The 12,302-nt window shown below is 40.4% G+C and overlaps 1 protein-coding gene across 2 annotated transcripts; it reads right to left on the bottom strand.

The window, feature by feature from the left end:
• Nucleotides 1-2,032: 2,032 nt before the first annotated feature.
• Nucleotides 2,033-8,070, bottom strand: atxn7l3a (ataxin 7 like 3a). 2 transcript variants are annotated; one of them, XM_069716282.1, is made up of 14 exons: nt 7,888-8,070; nt 7,372-7,414; nt 7,159-7,258; nt 6,941-7,073; nt 6,667-6,838; nt 6,464-6,561; nt 6,349-6,371; nt 6,200-6,245; nt 5,806-5,843; nt 5,652-5,720; nt 5,497-5,540; nt 4,849-4,920; nt 3,692-3,822; nt 2,033-3,601 (listed from the first exon to the last, which is right to left on the bottom strand). In XM_069716282.1, the coding sequence occupies exons 3-14, from the start codon at nt 7,207-7,209 to the stop codon at nt 3,366-3,368; spliced, it is 1,113 nt and encodes a 370-aa protein (XP_069572383.1). In that variant the 5' UTR covers nt 7,210-7,258; nt 7,372-7,414; nt 7,888-8,070; the 3' UTR covers nt 2,033-3,365. The 2 variants fall into 2 exon arrangements, with proteins under 2 accessions (XP_069572383.1, XP_069572382.1); XM_069716281.1 differs by lacking the exon at nt 7,372-7,414.
• Between the last annotated feature and the right edge of the window lie 4,232 nt (nt 8,071-12,302).

Here is a 12,302-nt window from a genome sequence, read left to right as displayed (position 1 = left end):
GTAAACAATAACCTTGCTTTAACAGAAACATCATTTAGTTTCTCTTCGAACATGACTTTGTGATGCACACCAGGTCGTAACTCTGGCTTTATCTCGTCTGCTCTTTTATTGTCCTCCAGCGTTTGTTCGTGCTCTTCCTGTGGGCCTTTTTCTTTTAAAAACCACTGTTTTGGTGTCTTAAGAAAAAAAACTTTAACCGATAAGACGAGAGAATCTAAAACCATTTGGAACCACTGACTGTTGTGCTGCTTGTGCCAGCTTTGACTCTTTTAACCATTTATTTTATGTTATTTGAATGATTCAAGCTCTCTGTAAGCAAATATAAACTGTACAACTGCAAGAGTGAATTTTTTTTTGTGGCTCAAAAGAAGAAGTTGTGTTGTAGAAATAGACTAATTTAAACAGTCTCCAGACATGAAGATAGACACTTTGGAAGAGGATGCTGTAAATATACTGTGTATTTTCTGTAAATAAAATGATAGAAGGAATCAGTTGAACCTGCATCTGGCACTTAAAAAGATTTGGAGGGGGGACATCCAACCTTCCTGATTATGCTGGACTGCTCTGGTTTCAGTGGTATCTCAAATTAAAAGCATTTCAAACCAAGAACTTGTGTCTGTATCAGTTTGTGGTCTAAAGAAATGACTCTTTAGATACGCTGCGTATTTATTTGTGTACAAACATCAGTATGCACGGCAGTGAAGAAAAATAACCTAAATCTATGACAATGTTCACATACAAGTCGTTCACACGCGCACTCGTTTGTGCTTGAAAACATCAGAAACACGCAGCATTGTATTGTTTGTCATTGCACAGATACACAAAGAGCCACGAGAAGAACATCGGCTTCGTTCACAGGAAGTGGCATCAGCATCAAATCATCTCAATAATCGTTAGTGCACATTTTTACAAGACTTTTACTGGACAGGATTCAAGCTCAGTGCTGCTGCAGGATTTTACACAAACAAATATGTTTCCAACTGGAATGGAAATTAAATCCGGCTTTGACAGATTGTCGCGTTCATGACGAAAAGAATAACTGAATGAATGTTTCTTCAGGGACTGTATGAAAATGATCAGGGTGGAGGGAGGGCTTGAATCACATCGTTTGATTTGTTTAAAAGAAAGAAAGTACACGTGAAAATGGCACAAACAGCTGACCGAAAAAAGGGAAAAAGCAAACATAGCCAGAGACAGGTTAAAACCAACTGTTCTCACCTCCACACAGCATGGCGTGAAGTGCATGTCAATGTCAGATCATCGGTTTTGGAAAGTTTCAAAAAGTCGAATGCTTTGGGGAAAATTCAAAAAAATAAAATAAAACACTTAACGAGCACTTCTAAAGGAATATACATCCGCCTCCCTCTTTTCTGAATCCTCCCGCAAATCATTTTTGTACAATCCCTAAATTGTCCACTGCTGCATACAAATAAAATATAACCTCCTGGTGTTCTCCTGCACAGCTCTGATTCCTCAGTAAGAACTGCAGTAAATAAAGTTGTTGGGTTTCAGAAGCCCATTTTTACATGAAAAAAACAAGCTGCTTCTCTAAGACATCAACAAGATTCTGATCGCTACGCTTTTTAAAACATCTCATCAGACATCGCTGGTTACAGGCTGACGGGATTCACACTTTACCGCTCATGATCCTGAACAACAAGCAGAACTGCAGCACTGATGTACGACGTCGTCTATAAAGCCGAAAAACACACGAGATTCATGATTCCGCCTCGTACAAACACGGCGGACTGTACATGAGCCTCCTGGGCTCCTCACCCAATATCAAAAAACATAATATACACGCCACCACGTACGCAGTGACGAACTTAAATATGTTGTTCATGTAAACGAATAACGTTAAATATTTCACGTACTTTCACAAAAATGTCACATTCTAGGAACCATAGTTTTGTGAAAATAGAAATGATGACGCGCACGCACACACACACACACACACACACACACACACACACACACACACACACACACACACACACACACACACACACACACACACACACACACACACACAACTGTGCAATACAATGCTCGAATTAAAAAGCCACGGATGAGTACTCCAGTATAAGAGTGCCAAGTGTTGTTCGAATAATAAGAAGAGGAACGTCATCAATGACATCAAGAGTACCTGAAGGTCTCACAAAACTACATATAGAATATAGGATCTTTTCATGATGTCTCACGTGGGTTCAAACATAAGCAAACAAGAAAAAATAAAGACTTTTTAGACTGAATATGGCAAATTAAAGTTCTGAAGTAGATTATGGAAAACAATTATCAGGCATTCAGATGTTTGGGGGAGATTATGTCACTATATATAAACCCAGGTGTTACAGAAGACCCTCTGCCTCTAAATTTAGTTTTTAAGTAATGAAACTAATTTCTAATAAATCCTAGAGCTTTTATGCAAACGCCTCTGTGGCTGTTTTTGAACCGAAGAGAAATCTTAAAGTCCCAATTCGCTCAAAAATGTGTTTTTCTTTTTGCTCCTACAGTTGAATGTTTGAGCTTCACAGCAGAGGTTTAAAACCAGACGGTTGTTTTCACAATCATCAGATTAAAGTGCAAAGTTACTTTGTGCTCATTAAAAAAGTCTGATTTTAAAAAGAGGGGCGGACCTACGAGCAGTATTTGTGACATCACAAATAGTTTAAAGGTCGTCCCGGTCCAATTTTCTACTTAAACAAGTGTGGAAATTTGAAGCACAAACGCTCAGTGCACAAACACTGATATATTTGTTGTATTTATAGTTTCAGGGATTTCTAATGAGGGAAAATGGGTTGATATCACTTAAAGTTTAAAAATAACTGAACTGCTTTTTGTGGAAAAACTATGGAGACATCATTGTTCTAAGAAGAGTATTTCGATGTCTGTCAGTATCTGTCTGAAGGGGCTCTTTAATATTTTAATATTATCCATATTATTTGATAACATTTTTAATTTTTATGACATAATATCCTTCTTTGTGGCAACAGTCTGGTGATGGTCCTTTATTGGTTGGAAGTTTGATGAAGAAGAACTTCACTGTGTCACTTGAATGCATCAGGTGTTCATCTTGATTTGCACCTGAAGGAGATATTATGCTGATATAAATAATAATGAGCTGAACAGAATGTAAATTGTTGGTTTACATACCTGCAGCTACTCAGACTGGACTCTGACTGACCGCAGTTCTTAGAGCACTGCGTTCATAATATTGAAAGAGAAATCTTTTCAAATGTAGATGCCGAATGATGAAAGAACTACTAAGTTAAGTTTGATCCCGTCCTGCTCAAACCTGAAGATCTCGGTGTGAAAGGAGGAACTTCACAGAGGAGGCATGAGCTGCTCTGACAAACGGGGCGCGTCTAGTTCAGGTCGTCATAGATACTGGAAAGAGAAGGTGCCGAGAGTTTGGGGCGCTTTTTTTTGGTCGATAAACTGATGTTACTCTGAGAGACGCTGCTGCTGCTGCTGCTGCCTCCAGTCAGACCTGCACTTCCTCCTCCTCCTCCTCCTCCTCCTCCTCCTCCTCCTCCACTGTTCAAACCCAGAGAGGGCCTCTTCTTCTTCTTGGGCCTCCTCGAATCTGAATGGTTGGTGCCTGTGAGAGGGATAAAAATGGATTCATGGAGCTGGCTGGAAGTTTGATCAAACACAGACTTTAAAGTGTACCGAAGGTCCTTTTCCTTACTGGCTTTAGATGAAGCCGAGTCAGCGGGTGAGATGTCGGGGGAGTCTTCCCACTGCAGACGGCTCATTAAGGTCTGTCCGTCTGAAATGTCGAAGCCTTCGCTCTCCACCACGGCGTCGGGCAGCGCCGGCCTGTTACACCAAACCCACAGACACACTTTCAAAGGAGTTCAACTTCACATACTCACAAATGTCCTTATTTGTAATGTCCTTGTGTGACTCAATGTTCTCAAAAACAGATTTAAAGAGAAAAAAAGTCACACGGTGGATTTGTAGTTTTTAGCTTTCTGGCCCCTTTCCTTGTCCTGTTTGATAAATCTTATAGTTAGTGCTCGCTCAGTTGATCCTGAACCATCGCTATAGGACGTGGTTGCTGGGGGACCTCCCATGATGCACTGCTCTCCTCTACTCGCCATGTATTTCTATGCTACTATGTCTCATTTTAACATGTATTTAACACTGATGTTTTAATGCATCTGTTTTAATTTACTTGTATTATTTTGTGTACCTTCTGGTCTGTGTATTCTTTGAAAATGTAAAGTTTACTGAACTCGTGTTACTTGGTGATTCTCCACTTTAAATAAATGGATTTAGCGATCACGTGATAAAGTCACTTCTTAAAAGAGCCAAATTTGATGATTCACTTTATCATTTTGGTAAAGTCACTATGGTTCCAACAGGTGAATATCAACGACAAAAGAATGACAATTATTTACTCCAAGTTCATGATATCACTCACAAGTCTGTCGATATTTCAATGATAAACTGGATACTTGTGAAAATGATTTTCTGTATATAGTATGCCCTTAAAATTCCACCGTAAAATAATGTAAATGTTTGAATAAACACTGATGGACATTTTCTAAAGTTTTTCTAACGTCGCTAAAGACTTTGGAGACCTTTGTTCTGACTGAAACAGGTGTTTCTCACTGGACCAGAAAACCCTCTTGTGTTAATCTACTGATCACAGAAGACTCTGAGCCCCAACACTCCTGTTAACGTTAGTTTTAGAGGTCAGTCACAACGCTGAGCGGCAGCACGTCTCTGGCCGAGGCCGCCTGAACCGACAACAGCGAACACCTGCGCCGTCAGGGTCACAACACAAACACCACCTCTGTTAAACACACTTTTGAGTCGGGGGGGGGGGGGGGCACTCACGCGGACGGCCCCAGGAGGAACACCCTGACGGCCCTCCTCTGTTCGTCCGTGTGCTGGGGACATCGCTGAGACCTGGTGGGACACAAGGTGGCATTATACATCCCCCCCGGCTGTCGGCCACCCCACACACCCACCACCACACAGCTTTAGGGGTGGGGTGGGGTGGGGTGGGGTGGGGGTGAGACGGACTGCTGGGACACAGTCAGTGACCAATCAGACGGCTGTTAAAGGTTAGGAAATATTAAGAGGTTGGTCATTGACGGTGTCCTCCGCGGTCTCGTAGTTTTGGTGTTCAAGTCAATAAAAGGTCCAGAAGAACTTTGAGTAAAATGAAATTTGAGTTGCCACTTGTGTTCCCGAGTAAGTCCCGACATACACGATCACTTTCATCAATAAAGGACACTGATCATGTTCACACATTTCCCTCACTGTCAAGTTTGAGACATCATTTCTGAGTGATTTACTTTGACAGAAAGAACGATGTGACATGAACACGCCGACCTCAGTCTGGATTTTCTTCAGGCGGTGACGCCGACGTCGAGACAGATGTTACGTTACCTGAAACTACGCCGCGACGTCCCACACGAGACCTGCACCGGAGCACGGAGCGTAAATAATGAATCACTGCTCTGTAATTCCAGTAATTACCTGGTACACATCTTCTTGGTGTGCTCAGAGATCACCCCACATTGCTATAGAAACAAAAAACACATGATTGATCAATATCTGAATAATTCAAACAGGAGAACCAAAAGAGGACGAACAGATCTTCATGCTCGGGCGCTTTCATGACAGTTGCTCACCGTCGTTAGAAGAGATCTGACTTCATCGGGGCCTAAAGTCTCGTAACTGATGCCGGTGTTGTAGTTGTACTGAAAGGAGAGAAAGACTAAGAACGTGCACAATGCAATAAAAACTTTGCAAATACTTTGTGATGTCGCGGTCCAGATTTGTTACCTTGTAAGGCTCCAAAGTGACGCTACTCCCGAGATCACCTGGAAAAACAACAAATAGTGATCCTCTTTATTCACACCATTAAAACCTAATTGAAATTGGCTTGTAAAGCATCTTCATCAAAGCACAAATGATGAATATTTCAAGTCACAACCAGGAAGGTTTCCAACCATCTGAAGTCATTGGAAGCTAGCTCGCGGCTACACAGCAAATGTTGGTGCTAACACTGATGCTGTGTTCACTTCGCTGTGGTTTGTGTTGCACACTAGCAGGTGTCCATATTCTACTTCCTGTGACAAAGTCTAGGAACTACTGCGACCATTCACCCATATCCAGAAAACAGGAGGGACCAAAACCTCCTCACTAAACTAGAAACTAAAAGACCTGATATGCTCACCATTTTTGTGTTTCAGAGTTTTGGATCTTCTCGGTGAATTTTGATTCTGCACAAAGAACAATGTTAAGATTAAAATAACATTATTATGAACATGAAAAGATATTTTTACTCCAATACTGTCAGCAAATGCGAATAAAGAATAAACATACCTTATCGGACTTTCTCTTCTTGGCTGCAAAAAGGACACAAGAGATGTTTTTATTATGTGTAAGAAACCTTAAGTTTACCTGCACAGCAGAGACTCAATCATTTTAAAACGCTCACCTTTCTTCTCTGCCCCATAAGACCAGTCGTTGTCATTCAGATCGTCGTTGTCCTCCTGGTCGCTCTCCGATTTGCTCATGTTGTTATTGCTGGCTAGCCTGTTAAAAGCAGGAAAAAAAACAATCACAGATCAAATAATCTGATCAGCTGTTCATGTAAAACGTTGGACAACAACCGGTCCTGAACGACCTTCACTGACCGACCTGCGGTTGGCGATGCGGCTGCTGTTGCGTCCCATGCCGAGACATTTCTCCAAGTGCGGAGCGAAGCGAGAAGCTGCAATCAGCCGTTTGCAGTTGGGACACTCACACTCTTTGTTCTTCCACTGGTTGTACACCTGCCCGAATATGTCCACTCCTGGCTGGTCCACAATTTCTGGAGGAAGTAAAAAGAAAACAAAAAGAAGCACATATTGTATTAAGTAAAAACACCAAAGACAAATGGACCAGAACAAATGAGGAAATCCACGGCACCAACCAAACTCCTTCATGCTCTCTTGGTCGGTCTCATCCAAGAAGAAATAGCCCTGTTTCACCGCACGATGCACCTCGAAACACAGGCCCAAACAGGCATCTTCCACCAGCTCAGAGTAGATGTCCTGGACCAAGGCCTGCAACAGGAAACATATAATGGTACACAAGATACATACAAGAAACATGTGCTGGCTCTGATGTGTGCCCGTGTCCCTGCTTCACCTCCAGCTTGGTGTTGTCTGGGCCTGAGACGGGCATATCCTCCATTTTCATTTGAAAATCTGTATTGGAAATCTTGATAGCAGGGTAATAAGGTGCAGACCTGTGGATTTACAACACGCAAGATAGAAATCACAATCACATGATGGTCAGTAATTCAGCAGGTGACAGATTTAAGGGGGCAAAGTCAAACTGATTTCAAAATAAAATGCATACTTTTAAAGAAGGTATGGACACTTGTTGCAGCTCTCCCTTCATCCTGCCGAAGAGCACAACATATACATGAATAGGTGAATTTAACAGAATAAGAAACATTGATCCTGTAAAATAAAAGTACAAACAAACAAGTCCAACCTGACCATATCAGTGACAGGAATATCCCGACTAACACACCAGTCAATGCCAGACACCTTAACTTGATGTTACAGAGGAAATGAATGTTTTACTTCTGTATTAATGCTGTCCAACTGCACTCAAATAAGCGTGAATATAACGTGTTAAATGTCTATTTTAAGATCGATGGGAACAGAGAACAATTCAATGTTAAAGATCAAATGTAAAAAGAAGATATAAGCTGCCGTTAGTAGAACATGAATGCAGGTAAATGGCAGTTTGTTCGCAAAACGAGGCTGAGAGGTTGTCGGGTTGTCGGTTTCTGGTCGCTCGTCTCTCCGAGAGGAAGAAAAACAACAGAAACAATGTAGCGACGTTATTTCTCCCGTTTCCTCTTACCGAGTCATACCGACACCTCCGCCTGAACCGGGCACGTCCACCGAGGAGGCGACGTCACCGAGTCCGTCCGCATGAAACCCGTCAACGAGAAGTCCGGTCCTCCGCCGCCGCCATCGTTAACGACGCAGGAAGAACAGAGCCGTGAAAAGTGTTTGTTGTTCGTCGGCTCGTTCAACCGACACCGAGCAGCGCGAGGCCGAAGGACGCGGAAAACAAACCCCTTCCGGTTTTAACTTCAAAAATAAAAGCCCAGCTTCCGAGGATGACCTGTCACATGTAAAGCGAGTTGGATAAAACGCATGTGACGCCAAACATCACCTGCGCTGGAAGGAGTATTTAAACCACTTAATGACTCAGATTAGCATGAAATATGATGGATTATAAGGAAAATTCCTCAATTTAAAACGATCTGTAACAAAATGTACGAAGCCTATCAAAAGTGAAAACATTCAAAATCCATATTATGCTGCTGTCAGCAATATATTATTGTATTATTGGGTCAAATGTTGAGTGTTACAACTCCAAGGTCATAGAAACATGTTGTATTGTGTAATTGTTTTAATCCCCTCTTTGCATGTGTTTGTGAATCTCTCCCTCTTTCCAGTGAGCCAATAGCAAAGTTACATTTTTACTTAACTCCATTTGTTTGACAACTAAACTGGTGACGTTGAAGATTGGTTTTGGATAAAAAAGCACATGATCATTTTAACCCCCCAAAAAAGATGTAATGGAACATAATGAAATGCTAAAACATACACAAAGTGGTTTCAAAGAGCTCCATCTGGACCAGCTTCGGTTAAACACCTTAAAATGAATCAGAAATAACAACCCAGTAATGTTTACATAATGAATTATATAACAAGTGGCGGAACAAACTATTTGCCTTTTATATCTTTCACCATTGTGCAGTTCTGCTGTGTTAACAGGCCAGACGTGTTGATGTTCCTGCTGTTTTGACACCGTTCATTTTCAAAAGACGTTAACAAACCATCGTGCAGACAGAAGTCACCCTTGTAATCTTGTTCAATCCGCAGGTTTCACAGTTGCTGGAAGATTTGTGTGAAACGCAACGTCCCTTTTGATGAATTTACTTTGAAGGCACAGCTCGCCTACTTCCGCTCTTAATGGTGTACTTAACGTTTACCTTCCACCTCAGACATCAATAAATGAACACTACATTTTCGCTCTTTATCTGGTATCACTTTGTTGAGTCTGAGTGGTTGAATGAGGTCATCGGTGAAATAAATGGCCAAAAGTATGTGGACACCTGAACGTTGCACTGACACGTAAACGTTGAGTGTTTCATTTCAAACCATGAACAGGTTTATATAGTGGCAGGAGGGGTTTGCTCCTCTCCGCCATGATGAGTGAGGACGCTCACAGTTCATTCATTCAGTTCGTTTCAGGTCTGAAGAGTCACGGCCACTCAAGCTTTTCCCACAACAAACTGTGGAAATCATTTATTTGTTGTCTAATCTTTGTAGATTCATGCTTTGTCTACTTGACGGCGGAAAGGAAATTTCCCAAACTTATAAAACTGAATGACGACTAAAAGCTACAGGTTTAGTGTGACAGCTGGTTTCTAGTTTGATGGGAATTTGTAGAGTTTACACCACTAAAGCTCAGTTTCACCAGACATTACAGGGGCCTTATTTTAGCCCACGACTTGAACATTGTCATTTAGTATTTGTTTTTCCCAAACACGGGACACAGATTAAACTGAATAGGGAATCCTAATAGGAGAGAGATTTAAATATAGTTTTGGTTCATTTTTGACACTTCAGTGATAATTTCTTGTTTGGAAATACTGGGTGCACTAAAATAACTCAAACTAGAAAGGAACTTTGAAACCACGAGCTCTCCATATTGGCTGCCTGCTGTATTCAGTTTAAGCAAGTACACGTGTATCTATCCCAGAAAAGTCCCTGGTATGTGTGACTTTGGAGTCTTCATATTTATTGAATGGCCGATGTTTTACTGCCACATAATGCTGGATTTTATGATGTACTGCATTTAGTAAGCCAGGTGCCGCCATCTTGTAATGTTATTGAAAGTGAAAAACTACTCATGGGTCTGATTCATGATTCAGATCTGCTCCAAAATGTAAAGTGTTCTTCGTCGGGCCGTACTTCACCCATCCACCAATTTTCATGGAAATCCAGCAGGTAGTTTTACTATAATCCTGCTGACAAACGAAAAACGGAAAAAACAACCTGGCATGTGAAAAAGGAAAAGCACTTTTTTTTGTTGAACTGGTAGCAACCCATAAACATATTGTCTGTTAAACACTGCCTGGTTGTAAAAAGACACAAGTAATAGAAAAACCTTATAAAACAGAAGACACACTTCTAACTGTTAAAGATCTTTTTTGTTTTATTTGCCCAAATACTTGAACTACAAGGACATAAGAACACCCTCAGCTATAGAAAACATCAAATTCTGTCAAATGATCAGCAGTACAAACTTGTAAAGCTTTGCTGTCGTAGATATCTCTAGAAACCAACAGAAGGGAGAGAAGAAACAACTAAAACAGGTGAATTTAACCAAAACTTCTCCCCCGTCAGTGAACGACTCACTGGCCTCAGCAATCACAGATGAGGGCTCGCCAAATTAGCAGTACTAACAAAACAATAAGCACTGAATACAAAAACAGTATTTACAGAAAAAATTAGGTTTTTTTTAATTTTGATTTTACCCCAAGTTCACTGGCAACTCAGTTCCCCAAATCCCTTTTTTTCTTCTTCTTTTTTCTTTTTTTTACAAACTTCCATCAATTAACATAAGGAATGACTTTCCTTTTTCCCTCCCCGAGATATCTAAATAATCCACGCTGGTTTTGTTTCAGTCTGATGAAATTCATAAATCAGTTCCTAACTAATAGATTATTAATAGTTGCCATGAACTCAATCTGTCTGGAGACCAAGTCACGGAGGTCTCGTCCGTTTTCAGGCAGTCAATGCGTTGACAGCAAAGACCTTTGGAGGAAGAAAAAAAAAATTCTAAGATTTAACAATATCTACATTCATGGTGTTGGTATGACGTCCCGACAGGCACATACATGCACGCTGCAGTCTCATCATGGTATGCAACGAAACGGCAAAAAACAGCACACGTTAAAGCAAAGAAACACACACACGTCTTATATACAGAGTTCTGTGCACGCTCACACAGAGGGACAGATTTACATTAAGTACACACTTTTTCTTTTTTTTGGGATAAGCATCCGACTAAAACCCGTACGGATTACAGTCAATACCATTAAAATTCCAAGACAAACTTGAAATAAAAATACAATTAAAAAAAAAGAGATGGAACCATTCAGTTCAACATCCACAACGAATCCAGATGGATCAAAAACACAACTGCTCACAATTAACACAAAGCTATTAACGAATTCAAACTAACTGTGAACGAAATGTAAAACAGCGGTTTCAGAGTTCTTTAAAAACACTGAGCTTTAAATGTGGAGAACAAATGTTGAATTAACCGAGTCAAATGAAATTGTTTAAGACTGATGGATTGATGAACTATGAGACATGTAAGTTTAGATAAATGACAAATGTCAGGTGACAAACACATGGCAATGGATCCTGCAGTGCCGAGGAACGTATTCAACCCAACTGGACTTTTTATGTTTTAAAATACGAGAAGCTCAGTTGATGTAATCAAGCGCTTTTGACACCGATGACCTTTCAAAGTAAGAATAATCACTACAAGATGATCTAAATGAAATGAATAGAAAGTCTGACCAGTATGTACAAGAGTATCTGGAAGCCCAAGCTATTTGTTAGTTTTTTGGTGTAAATAAACTACATTTGTGAATTTATGGGAACATTTTGAATGAATTGAAACAAGTTTATGAAAAATTGTTATTCAGAGGAAGGATAGAAGAAATTTCTCAAGGCACAGATTAGCCTGTAGATTACAGTAAGGACAAAAAGAATAAACTGTAAACAAGCTGAAACAATGAAAGAAGCACATTAAGGTCAGACTGGATATCGAGAAGCTGTGTTTCCTCACAGTCCCTAAATGCCTCAGTAAAATATGTAATCACTGCTCTCGTGTTTTATGTGTGCGCTTTATTTAGATACAGATGTGGAAATTCAATGAAACATGAAAAATCAATTTTAGAAAATTTAGTTGAGTGTTAAGACGAAATCAATGTCACTTTAAAACAACCTCAAATCACAGCTGTTGTCGTCACGGTGCAACAAAATCTGTAAATTTCCTGTTAATGTGGCAGTTTTCCTTTTAGTTTTTATGTTGTTGAGTATCAAAAGGCCTCAATGCATCCACTTTGATTCAGTGTTGTAAAAACAATAAAACATGAAAAGTCCAAAGTGGTGGGATGAACACTTTATAATGAAAACATGAGTATGTAACAGGTTTTCGGAAATTTTCCAGCAACAAAAACA

The sequence above is a fragment of the Brachyistius frenatus genome, unplaced genomic scaffold, assembly GCF_029030835.1.
Source record: "Brachyistius frenatus isolate BFR_SWC_R1_liver_20210118 unplaced genomic scaffold, ASM2903083v1 Contig_154, whole genome shotgun sequence".
Taxonomy (NCBI): Eukaryota; Metazoa; Chordata; class Actinopteri; family Embiotocidae; genus Brachyistius; species Brachyistius frenatus.
This window is presented reverse-complemented; position numbering and strand designations above follow the sequence as displayed.